General features: G+C 43.2%; 1 protein-coding gene across 10 annotated transcripts in view; it reads right to left on the bottom strand.

Moving 5' to 3' along the window:
- GTDC1 (glycosyltransferase like domain containing 1) overlaps positions 1–21976 on the bottom strand; it is a 153911-nt gene extending 131935 nt beyond the window's left edge. For all 10 annotated transcript variants that reach the window (XM_054381042.1, XM_054381045.1, XM_054381048.1 and 7 more), the window contains exon 1: positions 21795–21976. In XM_054381042.1, the coding sequence (XP_054237017.1) occupies positions 21795–21976 (182 nt within the window). The remainder of the gene's footprint in view (positions 1–21794) is intronic.
- Between the last annotated feature and the right edge of the window lie 690 nt (positions 21977–22666).

Raw genomic sequence — 22666 nt, 5'->3', positions numbered from 1 at the left:
GATAAAGATGTGCAGGGCACTGTGGGGAGGATGGAGCCAGGCTCTGCTCAGGGATGTCCAGTGACAGGACAAGGGGCACTGAGGGCAAGCTGGAGCAGAGGAGGTGCCACTGGAACAGAAGGGAAAACTTTTTCTCTGTGAGGGTGCCAGAGTCCTGGAGCAGGCTGCCCAGAGAGGCTGTGGAGTCTCCTTCTCTGGAGACTTTCAAAACCTACCTGGATGTGTTCTTGTGTGACCTGCCCTGGGTGGTCCTGCTCTGGCAGGGGGTTGGACTGGATGATCTTTCCAGGTCCCTTCCAAGCCCTAAGTTTCTGTGAGTCTGTGATTTTGTGGTTTTTCATAAGGGTGTCTAGCAATAGGACAAGGGGGAATGTTTTGAAGCTGAGGGAGAGCAGGGTTAGACTGGAGCTTCGGAAATTCTTCAGTATGAGGGTGGTGAGACTCTGGAACAGGCTGCCCAGGAAGGTTGTGGATGTCTCCTCCATAGGGGTGTTGAAGTGTGGCTGAGAGGTGTCCTTGCTCATGGCAGGGATGTTGGAGCAGATGATCTCTAATGTCCTTTCCAACATAGGTCATTCTCTGATTTTATGGTATCTAGACAAAACCAGGGCTGGTCTTTAATCAAATTCCAACTGCTGCCCCCCTAAAATCCAAGGGTGCCAATGCAACATAAGAATAAGGACAATTTTTAAAGACAGTAGAGTCGCTAAGCTCTACTAAGATCTTCCTGATTTTGGTCCTGAGTCTTGACATATTTGTCCCATTGCAGCCAAGCTTTATCTGACTCAGCATGAAAGGGAAGCTGCATCTTATTTACAGCAGTGCTTAAGCCTTATTCCATAAAGGGTCTTCCAAGAGCACTCACAGAAATTCTTCTTAATATCCCTCCCACATTAAGAAAAGATTATCTAATACAGGGAGTAATCAGCTCATGGTCTTACTACAGTCATCCTCCTTGACAAAGCAGGGGGAAAAGTATCCAACTGTGCAGCATTATAAAGTCAAGGTTCAGAACATCCACATTGACAGAGTTCAACACAAATTTATTTAGATCCCAAGGCATGAAGACCAAGAGCTACGTGTCTGTTGCTGGTGAATTCAATGCCAGTATTTCTGCAGTGGGTTTCTACACAGTGCAATGTCACAGCCCAAAGTGCCAGGAAGAAAAACTGGTGAAGGTTAACCCATAAATGGCTTCAATTTTAACCTTTTGCCACAGCAGAACATGGTAAGACACAGAAATGGGTTGTGGAAAGGCAAGAGGAGGTATGCTGGAGGCATCTATGAAGTGGACTGCAAATGCTGCCTGAAAATCTCTTCAAATGCTTCTAAAACTCAATCGGCTAACAGGAAAAATTCCAAAAATCCCTCAAGTGTGGGCAATTTTGTCTTCCCTGGCTCCTTCCCTGGCTCCCCAAGTCTGCAGCAAGGACAAGCATGGCAAATTCAAAAGGCATGGGGGTCAGAGCCAGGGCAGAGGGAAGAGAAGTGACTTTTCACCACCAGGATGCTGGCAATCAAGAAGAAACACTGATTTTTTTTTTCCCCTATGAATTGCTCAACAAACACCAAATATTACCAAAAAACCATACCTGTGTCATCTGAAATGCTGTTCTGCCATCACAGAGAAATCACTGCTTTGAAATATTGATTTAGAAGCATAAGCTAATAGATTATTAATGTATGATAGTATTAATAAGAGGAGCAATGATATTAAGAAGGAGCACAAGAAGCAGATCCTTCTGGGTAAAAACTCAGAGTTCAAGTGTGCACCATCAACCATCCAGATCAATATCATAGACCTGGTTTGGTTGGATGAGACCTTTAAGATCATCAAGTCCAACCTTCCACCTAACACCACCATGTCCCATAGTGCCATGTCCACACATGTATTGAACACCTCCAGGGATGGTGACTCCACCACCACCTTGGGCAGCCTGTTCCAATGACTGACCACTCTTTTTTCCTCACTAATGGTTCCCAACAGGCCTTTCCTCATTTCATGTCCCCTCTGAGCTCCATTTTCTCCCCATTGCCCTAGAAAATGAGACATGGAAGGGGAGAAGAGACATTCTCATGCCTCTAAAGGAGCAAAAATCTGTATGTGTAGGGTTACATGGTGGGCCAGAACACCTCCAATCACCAAAGGCTAAATGAGTCATCCACTTCAGAAGAATTATCAGTAATTAAACAAGAATCTGTAAAGCTGTTAAGTGCAAGTATCAGTTTCAATCCATGACACTGAAGGGAGAGAAGCTTCCCACATCCTGAAGCCACTGATATATCAGAGTGGAACTGCTTGCAAAATAACCTCTCACCCAAGGAAATTCTTCTCTTTAGGAAGCCAAACAAAAACAATCTAAAATATTGCCATAAATTCCATCCCTGTTCCATAAACTGCTTGAGAGACATGACATCATGCTAACTACCTAGACCTGTCTGGTTGATAATAGTCCCAGATTTCAGGCTGAAGACTAAACTGCAGGAGCATGGAAGGGTACAAGTCTACAGGTCACCACAGCTGCTGAACACAAATCTGACTCGCCAAAGCCAGAGCTGACACCCCAGCAAATACCGAAGGTCTGCTGGTGGCAGAGGCTGACACCACAAAAACAAGTCTTGCAATAATTCTGTCTCCTTTCCAGCCTCCTTGGACTAGAAGTAGGAAGGTCTTCCACAAAGTGGACCAGACATTATCACTCCATTCCCCAGTCTGTATTTAAAGTTCTCCTTTTATGTGGTGTGAACTCTACCTGTGCCCTGGGCAGATGATGTGTTAGCCAAGTTTATTTGCAGGTGTCATGCCCTGATGGGACATTCCTGTTTTCCATCACTTAGCACAGCCTCTCCCTTAGCTTCATTGTGGATTCTTCCACATTGCTAGACCTAAGCTATATGATCTTAAGCCTTTAGTGGTCATTTTCCACAGCTCATTTCTAAATGTTGAACCTTATGAAGTTCAACAAAGACAAATGTAGAGTCCTGCAGCTGGGGAGGAACAATCCCCTGCAGCAGTACAGGTTAGGGCTTGATCTGCTGGAAAGCAGGACCTGGGAGTGCTGGTGGACAGCAACTACAGCAATGTGCCTTTATGGTCTTTTGGGGTGCATTAAGAAGAGTGTGACCAGAAGTAAAGGGAAGTTCTCCTCATCCTCTACTTTGCCCTAGTGAGGCTACATCTGGAGTACTGCATCCAGTTCTGGGCTTCCCAGTTCAAGAGAGACAGAGAACTACTGGAGAGAGTCCAGTGGAGGCTACAAAGATGTTGAGGGAAATGCAGAGAGGGCTGAACTCTTTTCAGTGGTGCCCAGTGTCAGGACAAAGGGCAGTAGACACAAAGTGGAATCCAGGAAGTTCCATCTGAACATAAGAAGAAACTTCTTTACTTTGAGCAGCACTGGACCAGGCTCCCCAGAGAGGTTGTGGAATCTCCTTCTCTGGAGAGATTCCAAACCTGTCTGGATGTGTTCCTGTGCAGCCTGCTCTAGGTGCCCCTGCTTTAGCAGAGAGGTTGGACAAGATGATCTCAGAGGTCCTTTCCAAGCCTTACCATTCTGTGATTCTGTGATGTTACCTGTCTCAATAAATTTGTCTATCTTTCCCTTTCCAGCCCCTTACCTAACTAAATGCTTAGCACTTGGCAATCTAATATTCACAAATCAGGCTTCAAAGACACAATTCTGAATTGTCTTGACTCAGGTTGTGATAAGAAGGGGCAAGGACCCCCAAATGCATTGCTCTCTCCTTCTGCAGGAAGGAGCAGATGGCCAACCTCCAGATGGCTGACAACCTCATCTCACCAATTTCAACATCTGTATCTTGAATTCTGTCTCAGAGGACAGTCCTGAGACAGACTGCAGGTCACTGCCCACAGCCTCCAGCTCCACAGCTCATCCAGAAGCCAAAGCACTTTGCAAAATGAAGAATGACAAGCCTGAAAAAAGGCTAAGACAACTTAAAGTTCATAGTAGGGCACAGCTGGAAAAAAAAAAAACAAAAACAAACCAAACAAAAAACAAGTTCAAAAGTGGGCATTAAGGAGACATCCATCTTAAATATTTCTATATTTTAAGCATATCTCTAATTAGGTATCTTTCTCTCCAGCCACAAACACCCCTTCTTTTCCACATGTTCCCTTGCAAACCAAGGAAATGCCTCAGCAGAGGTCATTCTACAGACTTTCAATACTTAAAAAGGGCCTGCAAGAAAGATGGAGACAGTCTTCTTAGCAGGGTCTGCTGGACAGAACAAGGAGTGATGGGTTTGAAGTAAAAGATGGGGTTTAGACTAAAGAAAAATAAGAATTGTTTTACAGTGAGGGTGATGAGACACTGGCCCAGGTTGCCCAGAGAGGAGGAAGATGTCCCATCCCTGTAAACATGCACAGGGCTCTAAGCAACCTAATCTACTTGCAGGTGTGCCTGGATTGCAGGGTGGGTGGACAAGATAACCTTTAAAGCTTCAACCCAACCTTTAAAGCTTCAACCCAAACTACTCTATGGTTCTCTGATTTCCACCTACCAGGAATTAAGATGGAAAGCATGGAAATGTAACCAACCACCATGGGTTTGCTTCCAGGTCACCCCATAGCTACACTGTGTCCAGTTCTGCTGTCCCCAGCCTAAGGACACAGAGCTGTTGGACAGAGTCCAGAGGAGGCCACAAAGATGATCCAAGGGCCGGAGCAGCTCTGCTGTGAGGATAGGCTGAGGGAGCTGGGGGTGTTCAGCCTGGAGAAGACTACAGGGGGACCTTAGAGCTGCCTGCCAGGACCTTGAAAAGTTCCTACAGGAAGGCTGCAGAGGGACTTCTTATGAGGGTGACTAGAGGCAGGACAAGGGGGAATGGTTTGAAGCTGAGGCAGAGCAGGGTTAGGCTGGATAAATTCCTCAGTAGGAGGGTGGTGAGACTCTGGAATAGGCTGCCCAGGAAGGCTGTGGCTGCCTCCTCCCTGGGAGTGTTCAAGGCCAGGCTGGATAAGGCCTTGAGCAGCTGAGTCTAGTAGAGAGGTGTCCCTGCCCATGGTGGGCAGGTTGGAGGAGATGAGCTCTGAGGTTCCTTCCAAATTAAGCCATGATTCTATGATTCTATTTTTCATCTTCCAGACCACAAGTTTGTAACAGCACTGCAAGAGCACTCACCAAAGGGTTTGAGCCAGCTTTAGATGCAATAAACTTCTCAAGATTCAGTGAGACAGTAACCAACAAATTTTAGCTTGAAGTAGTTGTGAGATTTCTGTACCAACTAAGCCTAATTTTAACAGAGTCACAAATTATAGTTTCTTCATATGAACTTAACCCAACTCCTCAAAAAAAAAATTAAAAAAATCTACCAACAGGAAGGTAATAAACCAATTTTGACTGCCAGAGTAAGAATCTGGTAGGAATGAATGATTTCACCAATTTTGCAGTGTGCATTCTTCTAGAGCTCAGCAAATTTTAAAATTAAAAATGTTCCTGCTCTCTAATTCTGAGTGGACCTTCTCCTCAAAAAACGATCTTTTTCTTTTTCCCAGACATGTAGAAATGTATTTTACAATAGCAAGAGGAAACCATGTTTCAAAATCCATTAAAATACAAAATTCTGGTTACAGGCTCAACAATCTGCCTAATTAGTTATTCCTAATTAGCAGGATGCTCTAACCTCTTTAATAAGACTTCTGTGGGCAGAATGTTCCATATTGGTTATCCATCTGAGGAGAAGCTAAACAGATAGTTCTGCAGCACAGCTCATAGAACAAGCATGCTTGGGTTTTGTGGTCAGAAGGCTGCTCTGGAGTCTAGTACTGGCATGCTTCAAAATTATGGGATGCTCTTCCTTAAATACATCCCCACTCACACTGCAAACCCCTCTGTATTGGAAAGACATAATGAAAGATAGTTGCACACAAGAGTTAATGAAGTTACAGATCAAAACTCCCAGGCAAGTGTTGGGAAGCAAAAAAAAAAAAAAAAAAAAAAAAAACAAGCCAAAAAATTCAAGTAAGAAATAAAAAATAATAAAATACGAAGATGAAATTAAAATAGAACAATTAAAAAAATTCAAATAGAGAATTTTAAAAGGACAAAAAAAGAAAAAATATTAATAGAAAATAAAATTGAATTAAAGTAGAGAATAAAATGAACTTCAATTAAAATAGAAGATATAATTAAAATAGAAAAAGAGAGAAAATAAAAACAAGAATAAATTTAAATGAAGGAGAGAAGGGGAGAAGGGGAGAAGGGGAGAAGGGGAGAAGGGGAGAAGGGGAGAAGGGGAGAAGGGGAGAAGGGGAGAAGGGGAGAAGGGGAGAAGGGGAGAAGGGGGCAAATGAAAAATGGGAAAGGAAAATAAGGAAAATGAAAAAGGAGAAAAGGAAAAAGAAAAAGGGAAAAGGGTGGCTTCACAGACGTTTTCCTCCATGCTTCATGAACACAGCTTTTGGACCTTCCTCTTCATCATCCACAGCCTTAGCATGTTCCTAGCAATTAACAGGTTAACACATTATCTCCAAATGCCCTCTTACCCAAAAGCCCCATACTCATCATTACTATATAGCAACCCTGGACTCAAAGACTACCAGTTAAGGAAAATGCCAAGCCCAGCAACATCTGTGGTCCAAAGCAGATGCTCCAGATGAAGAAAATCCATGCCATTGTTTTATTAGGAGTTTGCAGAGCAGCTGCCAAGCTTCATCTCAACAGCTTAAGTATCCTTTGTGCTGCTGAAAAATGCAGGAAGCCCACAATGAGCTCAGACTCCCTCCCTGCCACCAACTCCTTCACCCTGCTCACTCAGACAGACAGATTCCACCCATGCTCCCAGCACATTGCTCTCATCACCCACCAATGGGTCTCCTGAAGGCACATGAAAACTATCAAACCCTTCACTTATTTTTTTGTTTCCAGTCAGCATCTAAGAACATTTCAGAGCCATGTGCAAAATATAATGTAAGAAAGTCCCTTGAGAAGTGCCTGCTAATGACAGGAGGGGCAAAGACAGCATAAATATTGGCTTTAAGCATGCCTGAAGCCCAAGGACCTCACACAGTACACAATGTCAACCACCTTCAGTTAACTCTCAACACTGGAAATCAGTATTTTAGGTATTTCCATTTTAGATGCTCACTTTTAATGCTGAATGGCTCCTTTCCTGGAGGTGTTCAAGGCCAGGCTGGAAGAGACCTTGAACAACTTGGTCTAGTGGAAGGTGTCCCTACCTATGGCAGGGGGAGTTGGAACTAGATGATCTTTAAGGACCCTTCCAACTTAAACCATTCTATGACTCTATGTTTACTCCCCTCATCACAACACAGCATGGCACATTCAAATCAGGTTTTTGGTTTTTGTTTGGTTTTTTTCTTTTTTTTCTGTTATGGATATGCAAAAATGTCTACAAGTAATTTCCTCTCTTTAGGGCAGAATGAGCATTAATTCAAAGCAATGCCACTCCCTAGGTTCTTTGCTCTGTGTTTACAAGAAATAAGGAAAGAGAAGGTGGGGTTTATCTTTCCAAACTCATTAGACTGCAGTTTCCCAGAGCTTTTCCTGGAAACAATCCTTTTGTGAAATTCCTCCCTACCACCTCTGCCTAGAAACCTTCTGTCTTCATGGACAAGACTTGAGAAATGTTTTTAACAACTGGCACAGGTTGCCCAGGGATGTGGTTGAGTCACCATCCCTGAAGAGCTCTCAAAAATGTGTAGATGTGATGCTGAGGTTTAGTGGTGGACTTGGCAATGTTGGGTTAATGGTTGGACTTGATCCTAAAGGTCTTTCCCAACCCAAACTGTTCTAAAGGCACTTCAGACCTGAGTGATTCAACAGCCACAGAAACCACTGAAGACTGAGGCCAAACTAGCTTTGGCCACAAGATCCTTTGCAAGGCCAGCCATAAAGCTCACAAGAGTAAGCACTACTGCAAACCAGACTGAACCTGTATGGCCTTGAGTAGATGGCAACCCAGCATGAAGACTCTGTAACCAAGTCCTCTTCCACACAGGAATCTTAACTGCTAGGAAATGTCCTGAAATTGCGCCAGGGGAGGTTTAGGTTGGATGTTAGAAGGATTTATTTGCTGCAAGAGTGGTCAGGCGTGGGAACAGGCTGCCCAAGGAGGTGGTGGAGTCACTGTCTCTGAAGGTGTTCAAGAAACGTGCAGACATGGCACTTGGGGTCTTGGTTTAATGACCATGCTGGTCTTAAGCCTAATGGTTGGACTCCATGTTCTTGGAGGCCTTTTCCCAACAAAACAGTTCTGATTCTATCTTGAAGTCATCACATAGAGCAACAGGTCAATTGACTCTGGACAAATGAACTTCTCTCCCCATCAGGATCCTTATGTTTTGTGAAAGCAATGTCAAGAAAAAGGCAAAAGCAGCACAGTCAGCAGGCATGACCTGGATGATACAAGGGCAGGTATGAAGTCACTACTTGCTCCTGTGACAGCTGAGAAAAACCAAGAGATGCTTAACACCTAATGGCAACACTGGGCTAACACAAGGTACTCCCAAAGCACCTCTCCAACTTCCTTTCCTCCTGCTTTGATACCACACAGCTAAGACTTGTGGATATAGCAGTAACTAAGAACCAACTTTAAGCTAGGATGAGGATAACAAAGTAATAACTTAAGGGCCAAAGTCAAAGAAAAAGAACAAATAAGGAAAAAGTCAGAAGACAGAAAAACTTCAAATACAACCAAGTATGTTTGCAGAGAATCCTTGCAGTCTAGCTAATGAAAACTTTCATTCCTCTCCATCCACCTCCAGTATGAGCCTCACCCTGTGTCAAGATGAATTGTACATCCTTGAAGGAAAACAATTCTAGAACACACATTCCTTTATTTATCAGTGGCTACAAGGCAGACAGAAGCTGTCTGGCACTGCCAACAGCATGACCTAGAGTACTTCAGAACTCCCTTCAGCAACAACATCTTATTTTGGCTCATCTACAATTTACTGCAGTACAGCTCTAGCAAGAGAAAATCTCCCATTAAGTTAATTTAGTAATCATTTAGTTCTAAAAATTAAAGTAAAACAAAAAATAACTTTTTTCTTTACTATCTCTCCCCAAAATTCCTCCCCTCTTCTAGCCTACTTTTAGCATCTTCAGCACCATTTCCCCAAATTCATTGGGCATATAAAATGTTCAGCTGTTATGTTTTTAATAAAATTGATTAGCAGGAAAATTTCTGCATGTGCAGAGTTTCAAATAATTCTGTTCCTCGGGGTTTAAACCTAAGAGGTGTCACTGTGCATGAGGACTGTTCTGTGTTCAGGGAGTTACAACTATTTTGTCACGAGCAGGAAATGCATTTTGCTCACAAAAGCCAAAGGCACTGGCAAACCTGCAGCAATCTCCAGAACAGTTGGGGGAAAAAAAAAAACAAAAATGCCTGCAAACTAAGGGCTACTAGATAATGGTGCCATTTATCATTCTTAAATTCCACCTTTAATTAAAAATAAGATATTCCCTTACATAAATTAAAAAAACTCCAGATGTTCTCAGCTTACTCTCCCTTTGTTAGCTCTTCCATATACAATGCACACAGCATTCTATGCATCCAGAAGATTCTTCATGTTGTTATATCACCATTAAACCCATGAAGATGTATCCACATTCCAAACAAAGTCACATCTTCATTGTATGCAGCATATGTGTTAGAATCACACAGAATCACAGAATGCTAGGGGTTGGAAGGGACCTCAAAAGATCAAAAGGTCCAAGCCCCCTGCCTGAGCAGGATCACCTAGAGCAGGTCACATACGAATGCATCCAGGTGGGTTTTGAATGTCTCCAGAGAAGGACATTCTACAACTTGTTCCAGGGTTCCGGCACCCTCACAGTGAAGAAGTATTTCCCTCTGTTCACATGTGACCTCCTCTGCTCCAGCTTACAGCTGTTGCCCTTTGCACTGGGCACCACCAGAAAGACACTGGCACCTTCATGAGCACACTATGAACCTGTATACAGTTGTAACCCCAGAGGAATCAGGGAGATAAAACCAGAAAACACCTCTGGGCACGTTTCCGGAGTGACCATGGACCTGACAAATTAATTGCACATAAACATAAGGAAAAACTTCTTCACTGTGAGGGTGACAGAGCCCCTGGGAGCCTTTGGGAGCAGGCTGCTCAGAGAGGTTGTGTAGTCTCCTTCTCTGGAGACATTCAAAACGTTCCTAGATGCGTTCCTGTGTGACCTTCTCTAGGTGATCCTGCTCTGGCAGGGGCATTGGACTGCATGATCTTTTGAGGTCTCTTTCAACCCTTAACATTCTGTGCCTTCAAAAGCCACACTGAAACACATGAGCACAGAGAGGAAATGCTAACAGCCCATAGCCACTATGAAAAACAAAATACATCTTGAACTTCCAACCTCAAACACCCAAGACCATGACAGAAAGCCTCCACCTTCAGTGGTCATGGCAGTTGTAGCTAATGGAGGCAAAGGGAGCAGTTATGGTGCAAGTGGGAGAGCAAGCAGCTGAGTTGGGCACTAAGCTCCCAGGTACAGGCACTTGGGATGAACCAGGGAACTAAAGGTAACTAAAGGGAACTAGGTCACTGAATTCTTGGTCAGTTGTAAACTGGCAACTGAGATGTCCCCAGCTACCTGAACCTAGATTTTCACACTTCAGTGTATTTGGGTCAGGTTAACACCTGCAAAATTGAAAAGAGGAAAAAAAAAAAATAAAGAGACATATAGTTAAGGTAAATCTACTCTCAAAACTGTTTTACTAAAAGCAGTTTGCATAACATCACATTTCTTTTCACTATGTATCCATTCACAAAACCCAGACAAACTAATTAGAAAAGCCAGTTAATTATGACACTGGAATGCAAAACTATAAATCCAAACCATGTGCAGCCCAAGGATCAGACAAAAATATGCATTATTTACTAAGGTGGGGGAAAAAAAGGAAAAAAAAAAAGACAAAAAATGGAAGGTTTGGTTTTGTTTTCTTTATAAGATGCTTTGCTTCTTTCTCTTTGGAACATCAAGTTAGTGTTATAGACTAGAAGGACAATGAATTGTAGAAATTTTCACAGAAGGGGCTGGAAGGGACCTCCAGAGATCATTCAGTCCAACCCCCTGCCAGAGCAGGATCACCTAGAGCAGGTCACAGGTTTGAAAGTCTCCAGAGAAGGAGACTCCATAACCTCTGGGCAGCCTGCTTCAGGGCTCCATCACCCTCACCATACAGAAGTGACTCTGTGCTGAGGTGGAACCTCCACTGTTCCAGCATGTACCTATTGTTCCTTGTCTTACCACTGGACACCACCAAACAGAGCCTGGCACTTTCATCCTGACACTCACCCCTCAGACATTAATAGACATTGATCAGGTCTCCTCTCAGCCTTCTCCTCCCCAGACTAAACAGCCCCAGGGCTCTCAGTCTCTCCTCATAGCAGAGATCAAGTCCCTCAGTCATCCTCACAGCCTCTGTTAGACTTGCTCCAGCAGATTCCTGTCTCTCTTGAACTTGGGAGCCCAAAACGGGACACAGAATTCCAGATGTAGTCTAATCAGGGCAGCACAGAGAGGGGGAGGAAAAGCTCCCTGTGAGGTTCTTTCTAATATAGTGCTGTGTATGTTTGCAATTTGAAAATAAAAACACAATCCATAACTACTTCAGAAATAAAATATAGACACAGCAACCAAGTAAAAGCACAGATAAAATACTCATTAAAAGCTTGAGTGGAGAAATTCTGACTCAGAATGCACAATTTCATTACATTTTACTGCCAGCAATGTAAATATCAATTCTCCAGGTGATTCATAAAATTCATTTTAGAAAGAAAAAGAAGGATTTGAGAACATAAAGGGAAACACAAGCTAGGGTTTGAAACCCCAGACTGTTCTTTCCTTATCTCCTCAGAACATTTTTCTGTAATTTCAGCAAATCTTTTCAGTATCTGCCATTGCAAATCAGCACTTCCTATGGATCACCCAGCAGTCCCTTCCCAGGACCTTGAGAAGTGGGCCAGTGCCACCTGCATGAAGTTCAACAAGTCGAAGTGCAAGGGGTCAGGCCAATCCGAGGCACAAATCCAGGCTGGGTGCAGAGTGGGTTGAGAGCAGCTCTGAAGAAAGAAACTTGGGAGTGTTGGTTGATGAGCAGCTCCCCAGAAGCCAGCAGTGCCCTCATGCAGCCCAGCAGGCAGCTGTGTGCTGGGCTGCAGCCAGAGGAGTGTGGGCAGCAGGGCAGGAGAGGGGATTCTGCCCCTGGACTCTGCTCTGCTCAGACCTCACCTCCAATCCTGCCTCCAGTTCTGGTGTCCCCAGCATGAGAAGGACACAGAGCTGTGGAGTGAGGCCAGAGGAGGCCACAATGATCCAAAGGCTGGAGCAGCTCTGCTGTGAGGACAGGCTGAGAGAGCTGGAGGTGTTCAGCCTGGAGAGGAGAAGACTCCAGGAAGACCTTAGAGCTACCTTTCAGTACATGAAGGGATCCTACAGGAAGGCTGCAGAAGGACTTTTCCTGAGGGTGTCTAGAGACAGGACAAGGGGGAATGGTTTGAAGCTGAGGCAGAGCAGGGTTAGACTGAAGCTGAGGAAGAAGTTCTTCAGTATGAGGATGGTGAGACTCTGGAATAGGTTGCCCAGGGAGGCTGTGGGTGCCTTCTCCCTGAGGGTTAGAATCATAGAATCAGTCAGGGTTGGAAGGGACCACAAGGATCATCTAGCTCCAACCCCCCTGCCATGGACAGGGACACCTCACACTAGGTTGTTGCAGGCCAGGTTGAGTGAGGTCTTGGGCAGCTGAGTCTAGTTGAGAGGTGTCCCTGCCCATGGCCATGAGGTTGCAGTAGATGATCTCTGAGGTCCCTTCTGACCTAAGCCGTTCTGTGACTGTATGACATTTGAGATCTTATACATACTTCCACCGACTTCAAAGGAAGGAGACTGCATTTAAATTCACCTTTTTAACTATCCAAATTGTGAAATCACCTAATAACATCATTCTCTTTTTTTTGTGGTTGGTTTTTTTTTTTAAGCATATTGGCCAAATGAAACCACTGCAGTTTTGGGGAGGGAAGAGAGCATGTGGGGGTTTCCACACAAAAACCTAAAGAAAACCTGTCACTTTTCCAATGAATAGCTACCATCTGCCAGCATTTTATCTGAAGCAAAGTTGATTAATGCAAAGGGAATGTTTAAGATCACATTGCTGCCTGCCTGAATACATTTCAGGTAGTTCACTTTAGGGAATTATTTGTCCTGTTTCTGAAAAGTGGGTTTTGGTTGTTGTTGTTGTTACTAGATTCCTCCCCTTCAAGTTTTTAAGCAGACAGACCTAAGACTAAAACCCTTTGCTCCTAACTGACTGCACTGCAGAAGGACTCTGAGCAGCAGAACATTGTTGTTGGCCTCTCAGCAGCAAGGTCATTAATCTGCCCCACAAAGGAGGTCCCACCTCTCACACCAGCTCCAGGAAAACTTTCAGGCAGCCTCTCTCCATCATACTGAGAAGTGAATTTTAGCAGCCTAATTGTGAACCGAGAAACCACAGCAGTGCTGTTATCCTCAATAGGAAATGATTTTGCCCTTAGACCTTAGGTAATTTTTTTACTGGATTACTTATTATTTTTTTATTGAATTGATTTTTTTTTTTTACCAGATTACTTACATTTTTACCTTGATTTACAGTAAAAAAAAAAAAACAAACACTTTTATTCACAGTTTAAAAAAAAATGATTCACAGTAAACATCCTTTGTTTACAGTAAAATAACCCTTTACTTGCAGTTAAAAACCAACTTTCTTTATAGGAAAAACCCTTATTTCCAATACAAAAATACTTTTATTTACACTAATAAACTTTATTTACACCAAAAATACCTTTACACTAAAAAATACCTTTGTTTACACTAAAAAAATACATTTATACTAAAAAAAACCCCTTTACTCTAAAAATATCTTTACACTAAAAAAATACCTCTATTTGCACTAAAAAAAACCCTTTACTTACACTAAAAAAACCCTTTACTTACACTAAAAAAAAAAACTTTACTTACACAAAAAAAACTTTACTTACACAAAAAAAAACTTTACTTACACAAAAAAAAACTTTACTTACACAAAAAAAAACTTTACTTACACTAAAAAAAAACTTTACTTACACTAAAAAAAAAAACTTATTTACACTAAAAAATACCTTTACTGATACAAAAAAATACCTTTATTTATTCTAAAAAGAAATCTTTATTTATACTAAAAAATACCTTTACTTGTACTAAAAAAATACCTTTACTTACACTAAAAAAATACCTTTACTTACACTAAAAAAATACCTTTATTTACTCAAAAAAAACCCTTTATTTAAACTAAATACCTTTATTTACACTAAAAAATACTTTTGTTTACACGAAAAATTACTTTTATTTGCACTAAAAAAAAACCCTTTACGTTAAAAAGAACAAACAAACAGTTTGATTCTAAAATGTAAAAGTTTTTGTTTTGTTATGCTTATCAAAGCATCTCTTGCTATCAGCATTCTGCTGAACCCCCTCCTCAGATACATTTGGTTAGGTTCTCCTCTTTCCAAGTTTACTTGGGAAGGTAACATTTGCAAGAAGAGGTTTTTCAGAGCAGGTTTTGGTTGAGATTAACCCAAAAAAAACCCAATACCCCTTGTGTGGTTTACACAAGCCTATTTTACACCCAAGTTCCCAAGCTAGGTACTCCCAGCATCAGGTTGCCTCCATGTTTTCCGTCACTAAAAAAGAATTTCACAGCCACTATTCAGAACGGGACAGCCTCTGTTACCCGGAGCTACAGCAGTGGAGGGCATCATCTGTGCTAAGCGGTGGAGCTTCATGCCGCTCCATATGGACTTAGATTCTCTTTGCTTACACTTTAAGCTGGCTGGACAGCAGCCAGCTCTGGTCAGAAGTCACAAAGTTGTTTTAGCTCAGTACATGGCGCCTGTGTCTCGTATCTCGGTGGGGTGGATTGGTTTAGGCTCAACGTGGTGCTAGGACAGCCATCTGGCCCCCAGTGTGAAGTTAGCTCCCAACCAGCTAGTTCAAAGCGTGGGCAGGATGAACGTGGATGAGTTTGCACAAGCACGTGTGAGCTAACCTTGATGAACTCAACCCATTTGTTTGAGAGAAAAAAAATGCAAGCAAGTTTAGTACTAATGAAATTAAAGAGGCAATGACCCTTTACTCAGCTGCAGAGCGTGAAAGAGGAGCATGGGACTAAGCAACATCTCTTGTTCCCTCCTCTCAGTGTGCTTTGCCTCTCTAAAAGAAGGAATTTTGTTATTCCTGGTTTGGACATCCCTACAGCAAGGTAAGAACATCTTTATTCGCATCCATCACTATCTATCAAGCTATAGCAGTTAGTAAGTTCCACCCACACAGTATTTTTAATCAAAGATGAGACCCGAGGACAAGGAGCAATGAGTACAACACGTGAGGTGCCACCACAACACGAGGAGACACTTCTGTATGGTGAGGCTCCCAGGGCGCTGGAACAGGCTGCACAGAGAGGCTGTGGAGTCTCCTTCTCTGGAGACTTTCCAGACTCACCTGGGTGTGTTCCTGAGCATCCTGCCCTAGGTGACTCTGATCTGGCAGGGGGGACGGACTCTGATTTCTGGAGGTCCCTTCCAACCCCTGACATTCTGTGATTCTGTGACCCCTGTCTTTAGGCTGTTACACACAGTCACCTTATTTCTTCACACATTTAGATCACCTAATCAAAGGACAACTCACCAGCCTATTGTCTAAGAGGACATTGCATCTGGCACTAAACTGCAGTTAAACCACACATGCACACACACTCCTTAACCTTAAGTGGAGTGACAAAAAAGTGGTGGGAAACTTAAAAGAGCTCGCAGCAGAAAATATTTCAGCAGTCCAAGGTGGTGAGCCACATCTTCAAATATGACCAAAGATGAACCAAAATACACACTCTTAGAAGTCAATACCATTAATGGGATGCAAGTTTTATTCACCCAGGACAGGCTGGGGGATAACGAGATTGAGAGCAGCCCTGCAGAGAAGGACTTGGGAGTGCTGGCAGGTGAGGAGCTGGACATGAGCCAGCAACAGGCGATGACAGCCTGGGCTGCATCCAAAGCAGCATGGCTAGAGATGGAGAGAGAGGATTCTGTCACTCTACTCAGCTCTGGTGTTACCCCACCTGCAGTGCTGTGTCCAGCTCTGGAGCCCTCATCACAGGAAGGACATGGACCTGATGTGGAGCGGGTCCAGAGGAGGGCCATGAAGAAGCCCTTGGATCATCTTTGTGGCCTTCTCCAGACTCACTCCAACAGCTCTTCTAATGCTGGAGACACCAGAACTGGACACAGTATTCGAGGTGGGGTCTCACAAGACCAGAAATGAAAGCCTAAAATGTGAAAGAATCCTAAATCTAGCAGTTTTAACAGATCATCAAAGCAACAGAAGCCACCACACCTTATATACACTTGGATTACACCATTATACATTGCTGAACACCATACTCCCCTGCTTTGGGGTTCTACAGTGCTTTCTTAATTGCAAACAATCATTTATTTTCTCTTTTGTAAAATGCAAACAAACAAACAAACAAAAAGTAGATAGTTTGTCTTGAAAATACAGTTGTCAAATATCAGGGGGTATATAAATGCTAACATTTACCCTAGGGGTATTTCAGGGCTAGAGTCTGTTACAAATAAAATCTTTATTCATATGAACAGCCACCTGGGGGGCAATACTGAATGGTACACAGAATATTTATAGAGAGATATTTAAAATAATCTAGCAATGCTAGTAAAACAAACTGGAAGCTGCTCTGCATTAGGTCTCTCCATTTTGCAGGTCTAACTTTTTTTTGGGGGGTGGAATTACTTTCTATGAAGGATGGTCCCTAAAATAGAAAATGCTTTTGTCCAGTGGGTCGTATAAAAATGATTCACTAGACGCACACAAACATATTATTAATTATTAATGATTACTTAAATTATTTTGAAATTTAAAAGATTGTTCATGGAGATAAAAAGCAAAACCGGGGGGGGGGGGGGGGAACAAGTCTTTTTTATTATTAAATTGTGCAATTGAATTTTCAAATTTGTGACATTTCCTTGAATTAAGAAGGTAAAAAAAAAAAAGGCTTCAAAAAGTCTTTTTTTTTTTTTTTTGTTAGGTACTTTCTAGAATAACCAAAGGGTTTCTGTGTACTATGGAAAACTAGAGGAAAAAAAAAATTAAACATCTACAGGCTGGGCTGGAACACCTCTGCTATGAGGAGAGGCTAAGGGAACTGGGGTTGTTCAGCCTGGAGAAGAGAAGATTCCGGGGGGACCTTAGAGCTGCCTTCCAGCACCTGAAGGGATCTTACAGGAAGGCTATAGAGGGACTTTTCCTGAGGGGGTCTAGAGACAGGACAAGGGGCAATGGTTTGAAGCTGAGGGAGAGCAGAGTTAGACTGGAGCTGAGAAAGTTCTTCAGTAGGAAGGTGGTGAGACTCTGGAATAGGTTGCCCAGGGAGGCTGTGGATGCCTCCTCCCTGGGAGTGTTGAAGGGCAGGTTGGATGAGGCCTTGAGCAGCTGAGTCTAGTTGAGAGGTGTCCCTGCCTGGAGTGGGGAGGTTGGAGCAGATGAGCTCTGAGGTCCCTTCCAACCTGAGATGTTCTATGACTCCGATTTATCAAGGAGTTTAAGCCATCTGAAGCAAGCTGGGAGGCAAAGCAAGCAGACAACACACCAGCTCTGCACACTGTCAGCAGCCTGAGATCAAGTCTCTGTCCTGGACCTTTCTAATTGATGGAATGAAGATGACAATATTCCACCAACTGCTAACAAAACTCTGTAATTGCTGTCTACAGAAAGCAGGCAACAATTCTGCCTGTTTGCAGCCCATTTCAAATGCTGTGATTTGGAAATCACCACCGTGGGGATGAAACTCCTTCAAACTTAGGCAATGTCCAGACAGACATCTTCTCTCCATGTAGGAAAATACCACTAGAGTCTCTACAATTAGAAAAGCTCTTAAAAATGCTCAGTCTCTGCCTGCTCTACATCAATATTTCAGAGCATTTCAAGTGTAGGAGCCAACTAAGCCACCTTTAAAAACTCTCCTTATGGCCTTCCAAGTTGGAAGGACTCACCACATGCCTCATCTCCCCCATTTGTCAGAGCTTCTGTCCTCCTTTAATGAGGTGAATGAAGGCATGAGCTGGTTCAACAAGTGCACAATGAAGCCACAAAACCAGAAAAGCATCAGTTTTTTAGAGAAGTGCAGCACAATCTTTATGCTGGTGAACTCAGACAAACCTGCAGTGTTGCAGATAAAATATTAAGTGGTCAATACCTCCTGCAGCGGCTACACCTGTTCCCCTTGAAGACTGAGGACATCTCAGCTGCATAAGGTCTCTTCTCCAGGCTGAATACCCCCAGCTCTCTCAGACTGTCCTCATAGCAAACGTGGTCCAGCCCTTGAATCACATTTGTGGCCTCCCCTGGACTCTCTCCAACAGCTCTGTGTCCTTCTCATGCTGGGGACACCAGAACTGGAGGCAGGATTGGAGGTGAGGTCTGAGCAGAGCAGAGTCCAGGGGCAGAATCCCTGCTCTTGCCCTGCTGCCCACACTCCTCTGGCTGCAGCCCAGCACACAGCTGCCTGCTGGGCTGCATGAGGGCACTGCTGGCTCCTGGGGAGCCTCTCATCAACCAACACCTTAAAGTCTTTTTCTTCAGAGCTACTCTCAACCTACTCTGCACCCAGCCTGGATTTGTGACCTTTCTCTATTATTAAAGGAACAAACAGAAACAAGGGATTTAGGAAATGTCACATTTATGAAAATCACTTGTAAAAGAAAATCTTTAGTCTCCAAATCCTGTCAATATTATAAATAATGCAAATTTGGTATTTCCCATGACCTCAAGGAGGAGGTTGAAATATTTCAATGTGGAGGTCACAACACACACTCCTGTTGGATTGCAATGAGCATTCTTCCTTAAACTGCTGCCTGTGAAGCAGATCTTCAGTGGTTACTAGCAAGCTAGAAGAATCAATGTTAACTTTAATCAATGCTTTTTTCCTAATAGGAGAGAGTAGACAGCCTCATTAGGTTGTCATCTGATGCACTCAGACTTTCAATTTAATAATATACTTGAAACGTGGCATTACAAAACAAACAGTTAAAAGGTGCAAGCAAAGTAGAAGGTACTTAAATTGGTTTTCCTCTCACCAGCCACAGCGTTCCTGTGTGGCCTGCCCTAAGTGATCCTGCTTTGGCATGGGGCTTGGACTCAATGATCTGGTGAAGGGGCTGGAAGGAAAGTCTTATGAGGAGAGGCTGAGGGATCTGGGGTTGCTCAGCCTGGAGACAGGAGACTCAGGAGGGACCTTATCCTCTCTACAAGTACTTGAAGGGAAGTTGTAGTCAGGTGGGGGTCAGGCTCTTCTCCTAGGCAGCTTGTGACAAGATGAGAGAGCGTGAGCTAAAGGTGTGCCAGGGGAGGTTTAGGATGGATGTTAGGAAGCACTTCGTCGTGGAGAGGGTAATTAGACACTGGAAAGGACTGCCCAGGGAGGTGGAGTCACTGTCCACAACCCCCCTGGGCAGCCTGTTCCAGTGCTCTGTCACCCTCACTGTAAAGAAGTTTCTCCTCATGTTGAGGTGAAATCTTTTAGGTTCTAGTTTGAACCCACTGTTCCTTGTCTTATCACTGTGAACCACCAAAAAGAGCCTGGCCCCCTCCACTTGACACCCACCCCTCAGATATTTATACACATTGATCAGATCCCCTCTCAGTCTTCTCTTCTCAAGACTAAATATCCCCAGGGCTCTCAGTCTGTCTTCACAGGGGAGATGCTGCAGTCCCCTAATCATCCTCATGGCTGCTAAGGAAAGACTGGATGTGGCACCTAGTGACATGGTCTAGGCAATGTGGTGGTGATAGATTATAGACTGGACTTGACGATCTCAGAAGTCTATTCCAGCCTCAGTAATTCTGTGATTCTATGATCTCTAGAGGTCCCTTCCAACCCCTAACATTCTGTGATTCTGTGATCAGCCCTGGCTCCTAAAATGCTGTCCTGCAGGTACACATTCTGTTTTAAACATTACATCTTTGCAACTTAGACTACTTGATTCTGTCTGATCAAACCCTAAGAGCAACAGCAACGAACAAGCTTTCCTCTAAGATGCTCTGTTGGCTACATCAGATGTATTTGCTGTCAGCAAAGGTTATATTTGCACATAAGTCTATGACAGATTGCAAGTTTATTAACTTCAAGTGAGTTTTCAAGCTGCTGGGTGGAGGGGTTTTTTGTTGGGTCGTTACGTTTTTTCGTGGAGTTTTGGGTTGTGTTTTTTTTTCATGTCAGTGTTCCCTCTCCCCTCCTCCTCCCCCCAAGATGTGGGTTACTTGACAAATTGGAGTTAAGTTATCTTAGGTCAATGTAACTGTAAGTTAAACTAATGAAGTGTATGTCTATGAGTGATGTCTGATTAGTTTAATACAGTTAGTGCTGGACAGCTTGGGCTGCTGACCTTGAAGGAACACAGATACCATTGCCATGCGTTGGAGGATGTGGTTGTGATACAAGACAAATTTACATAACAGTTTGTCATCTAAACTCCTCCAAAACAAAATTGTTGCAAAATGAAAGCAATAGGAAACCAAAGCTAAATGCCTCACGCTAGAAACACCAGGGAAAATTAATTATAACATTTGGCTTGGGATGGTAGCTTATTTGAAATGCAAGCCAGAAGCAGGCACAGAAAAGGTGTGCATTTATATAGCATGCTTTCCAAAAAGGATTAGACATTGTTTTGGGTAACACTGTTCAAATACAGCCTTCTGTAGCACAAGATCTACTCTTGCTAAATCACAGTCCTTCCCCAGCTGACTACATCTACTTGCTCCGGTAACAAACGCTAGGCTTGGTTCTGAGCTGTATCCAGAGAGCACATCATTCAGGTGTGCTCAGTGTCCTGCTGAGGTTCATCCTGTGGCTGAAAAGCAGCTAAAACATCCCCTTGCACTACCAGTCTCTCTCCATGAAGGTACAAAATCAGCTGAATGCTCATTTCCTACCCATGCCACGTTGCTGTGCTGCATGCCCTGAGCAGAGCAGGCACCTCACGTCACTGCTCACGACAATCACCTCACCACATCTCAACTGATCAGGTAGGCCAGGCAACAGCACTGGGTTTAAAGACAGTTTGGTTCTGGAGTGACTGATTCTCACTGCACGATAGCTATCTGTTGACCTAAACAGTCAGCTTTTATCAGTCCAGGTTCTAGCTGATAGAAGTTTGCCACTTACATAACTGCATAATTGACACCCACAGTTGCTGGCACATGACAGAACTGGACCATTATTAAGATAAAGCTGCTTCCTTAATCCTCAGGTCAGTCTGAGCAGCACTCTCTGATAAATCAGACTTGCTAATAGATACAGCACAGGGTAAGTGAGGAAGCTTGCAGTGTTCACATCTGTGCCATCTCTCAACCTAATCTATGAGGAACAGTTTAAACCTTTCAGTGTTACTCAATTCATTTGATAATCTCAGATTAAGAGGTACAGCTACATTTACACACAAACAGGTATCCATATGCTTCTGCTCTTAGAGACTCAAGGACTAACAGTGCAAGACAGAATAGCCTGAGAAACCCTAAAACACAGTAGCAATTTCCCAGTTATACCCCAAGAAGATAATGCAAGAATTAAAACTTGCCCTGTCCGTTGCAAGTCTCCATTGGCTTGCAAATACACCCTTGGCATGCACATAACCAAAGATTCAGCTCCAGAGCCCTTCTTGGAGGCCTCTCTGTAATTTGAGCTGAGAAATCCCTCCCTTCCCAGGTTACCTGTAATTGGTGCTTGCTGGCACTGTTTGCATGAAATAAAGAGCAGCAGTCCGTGCTTTCCAATGCCACTTCTTGGCAGGCAGTGTACAGAGGACACAGTCATCTCGTAGCTCTTCTTGGAGAAGATCCATCAGCTGTTTGTGGGAGCCACCATAAAAGGCTTCTATGAGAAGCACACTCATTTTTTTTTTTTTTTGCAAGCACTTCAGAACTGGTTAGATTCTGAAAACGAGGACAGAGAAATATTTCAGTTTAGAAATAAATTTATTTATTTTAAAGAAAACCATATTGGGAAAAAAAAAGCATAAACATATTGCAAGGCCTTCCAGAGCCTTCCTTTCTCACGTGACATTAATCCTTCCCGTTATATTAATGTGCTTATTTCAGAAAAGGCTACTTAGCTATTATGATGACAAAAATTATCACACCTATTACTTTCAACCATTGAAAGATACCATTTGTAGTTGTAAAATGAATCAAATTAAACAAAACAAACACCACACTGTATTTTGAATTTAGTTTTTGTTTTGTCTTCAATCAGGTATTAAAAGCTGTTTTACTTCACACACTCACTCTGATTCTCCTATAGGTTTAGAAGTGTTTTATTCATTTTTACATAGGTTTTCCCCTTTTTCCTAGTTATAAACTAAAGAAAAATCCAAACACACTCAAACCCCCAAAAGTTGCTAACAACAGTAATTTGGGTGACTGAAACCCAGAGAGGAGCGTGGGGAGATGCAGTCCAAGCATGCCCTCAGGACTCTCTTATGAATCACCAGGAGACCACCACCCATCAATACACTTGGACCCTGCAAGAGATTTAAACCATGTTCTATCTGCATTCCAAAATGTCTGGGAAGAGGACAGCAGGC

The sequence above is a fragment of the Indicator indicator genome, chromosome 5 (assembly GCF_027791375.1).
Source record: "Indicator indicator isolate 239-I01 chromosome 5, UM_Iind_1.1, whole genome shotgun sequence".
Classification (NCBI taxonomy): Eukaryota; Metazoa; Chordata; class Aves; order Piciformes; family Indicatoridae; genus Indicator; species Indicator indicator.
This window is presented reverse-complemented; position numbering and strand designations above follow the sequence as displayed.